Consider the following 2,237-nt stretch of genomic DNA (forward strand, 5'->3'; position numbering starts at 1 on the left):
GTTATAAAACAGAGAGACACATGGGGAATATATATTCTCCAGAGAACAGATAAATACTAAGTAAGTGTCTGGGACAACAAATGTTGGGACTGATTTTCTTACAGACTCCTTGAATAACTAAACCTACAGGAACACTGACATTTTGGGGATAAGCCAACCCCACCCCTCATAATTAGGGTAAAAGCCCTCTGTGAGTTGACAACATCCCTATATTGGCAGAAACTCCTGTGTGTCAGGTACCAAATTATCCAAGGACCCAGAGACATGTTGATGTCACTGGAAATTGTGCAACATATACTTTGAAAACAGACTCTGAAGTAGCCCCTTAAAGGCAGATGAATTAGACTATTTAATATATACTTTGATTTCTTGCTAGACCAAAGCTACACTGTATGTGCTTGGCTATGTATGGGGACTTATTCTCATACGTGGATTTCTTCTTCTGTTTCCCCAAGGGAGCAGCTCTTTTGCGCACTTCAACAAGCTGGAAACAGTTGAAACCAAATCCCAGTATGTAACGTGAATCCTGTGTTTAGTGGATTTGACTTTTAAAAATGCAAATACACACAGGCCCTGATGACTTCAATAGCATTTATGGCTGCTTGGTGCTTGTATAAATGTCACACTATTTATAACATATTTCTGTGTCCTTTTTTTATATTCTCTGTTGGCCTGTCTCTTTTCCACTGTGGTATCTTTGACTGACATAGTCACATCAGGATGTAGCATGTGTTTGAATAATTAAAAAAATACAAATAAAAGTTATCTTTATTCTAGTCCATATTTTTCCATTGCTCAACCACCAAAGATAACAATACCATTTCACTACTGCTTTTTACATTCTATGGAAGAAAAATACTTTTAGTTTTGCAGTGGTTTATTAGACCTTCCAAGTCCAATTATTTGCCCCTAGAGTTTTGCCCCTAAGCTTTAGAAAATTGTTTCAGCTATATCCAAACTCATGCCAACTTCCTGGCTTCTCGGCCGCAACCCATCAGTGAGTGCTCTACTAAGAACCACTTTGAGGCTTTCCTTGAACCTCTTCTTCTTGCTGCTTCCTACAAAGAAGTAAACAAGGGGGTTGATGCTACTGTTAACGGTGGAGAGAACGACGGTGACGTGGTTCTGCTGGCTGAGCAAAGATGACCAGTGGTGATAATTCAGAAGATACAACAGCCTCATAGGCATGGCAAAGATGAGGAAGACAATGACCGTGGCGACAATGATGATGTAGAGCTTTGACGAATGAGGTCTCAGGGAGTTACGATGAATCCTGATAACTAAGATCAGGCTGGACAGAATCATTAGAGGAATGAAGATCATGAAAGTCAGGATCCACGTGAAGATGAGCAGTGCTTGGCAATGGTTGCCGTTGTCGAATTTTTCCTTTGTTGAATCATCTTTGCATGTTAAATATTCGGCTACTGTCATCAGAAAAGACAGAGTCCACAGGATTGCACACACAATTGCCGATTGGTGCTGTGACCGGTGGCATCGGTACCAGATGGGGTAAACAATAGACAGACACCTCTCAATACTGATGGCTGTCAGGAGATAGAGACCAGTATTATAGCCAAGAAGGAAGATGATAGATAGTATGGTGGTGATATAATAGTAAAAACCATATGCAAATCCAAAACCAGCAATGTACTCAATTGACAGAATAAATGTACAAAGCAGTAAGGAGATATCAGCAATGGACAGGTGTGTGATATACGCAGTGAATGGGTTTCTTTTGATCTGGAAGCAGAGGCACCAGAGGACAATTCCATTTTCACAAAAACCCAGGAAGGAGATGATCATAATTATCCAAAGTGGGGTCAATATCTCCCAGACCCTTTCCTGTGTAGAAATGTTTCTGTGCATTGAGATGTTCTCTGTGCCTTCGCTGGGATGAAACGTTATGTTTGACTCATCCATGGGGAAAGCTCAAGTTTGGATAGCACAGCTCTTCCTTCTGTAAATATGTATAAAAATATACTGTGAGCATTGTGTGCTCCTCCCCTCCCCCTTTTCTTTCTGTTTTGTGGACCCTCAATTTCTGGTCTTACTTGAAGGCCTTGGCAAAAGGAAAACCAGTTTTGATATACTGATGCTAGCTGAAACCCAGTTAGAACTACTTTTGGCAATCTTAAAGATCACTAAGCCCATCATGCTAGCAGAAATCTTGAGCTTTCTTCTGTATGGGGTCAGCATATGAGATTCTTTCAAAGAGCTCTTGGATAAGCAGTGTTTCA

At 40.6% G+C, this 2,237-nt stretch overlaps 1 protein-coding gene across 1 annotated transcript; it reads right to left on the reverse strand.

The window, feature by feature from the left end:
* Positions 1-930: 930 nt before the first annotated feature.
* On the reverse strand, positions 931-1,920 carry MAS1 (MAS1 proto-oncogene, G protein-coupled receptor). Its single transcript, XM_029962844.1, has one exon. It carries the CDS (start codon positions 1,918-1,920, stop codon positions 931-933), a length of 990 nt encoding a protein of 329 aa, XP_029818704.1.
* Positions 1,921-2,237: the final 317 nt, after the last annotated feature.

The sequence above is a fragment of the Manacus vitellinus genome, unplaced genomic scaffold, assembly GCF_001715985.3.
Source record: "Manacus vitellinus isolate BGI_N305 unplaced genomic scaffold, ASM171598v3 scaffold_4_pilon, whole genome shotgun sequence".
NCBI classification, from domain to species: Eukaryota; Metazoa; Chordata; class Aves; order Passeriformes; family Pipridae; genus Manacus; species Manacus vitellinus.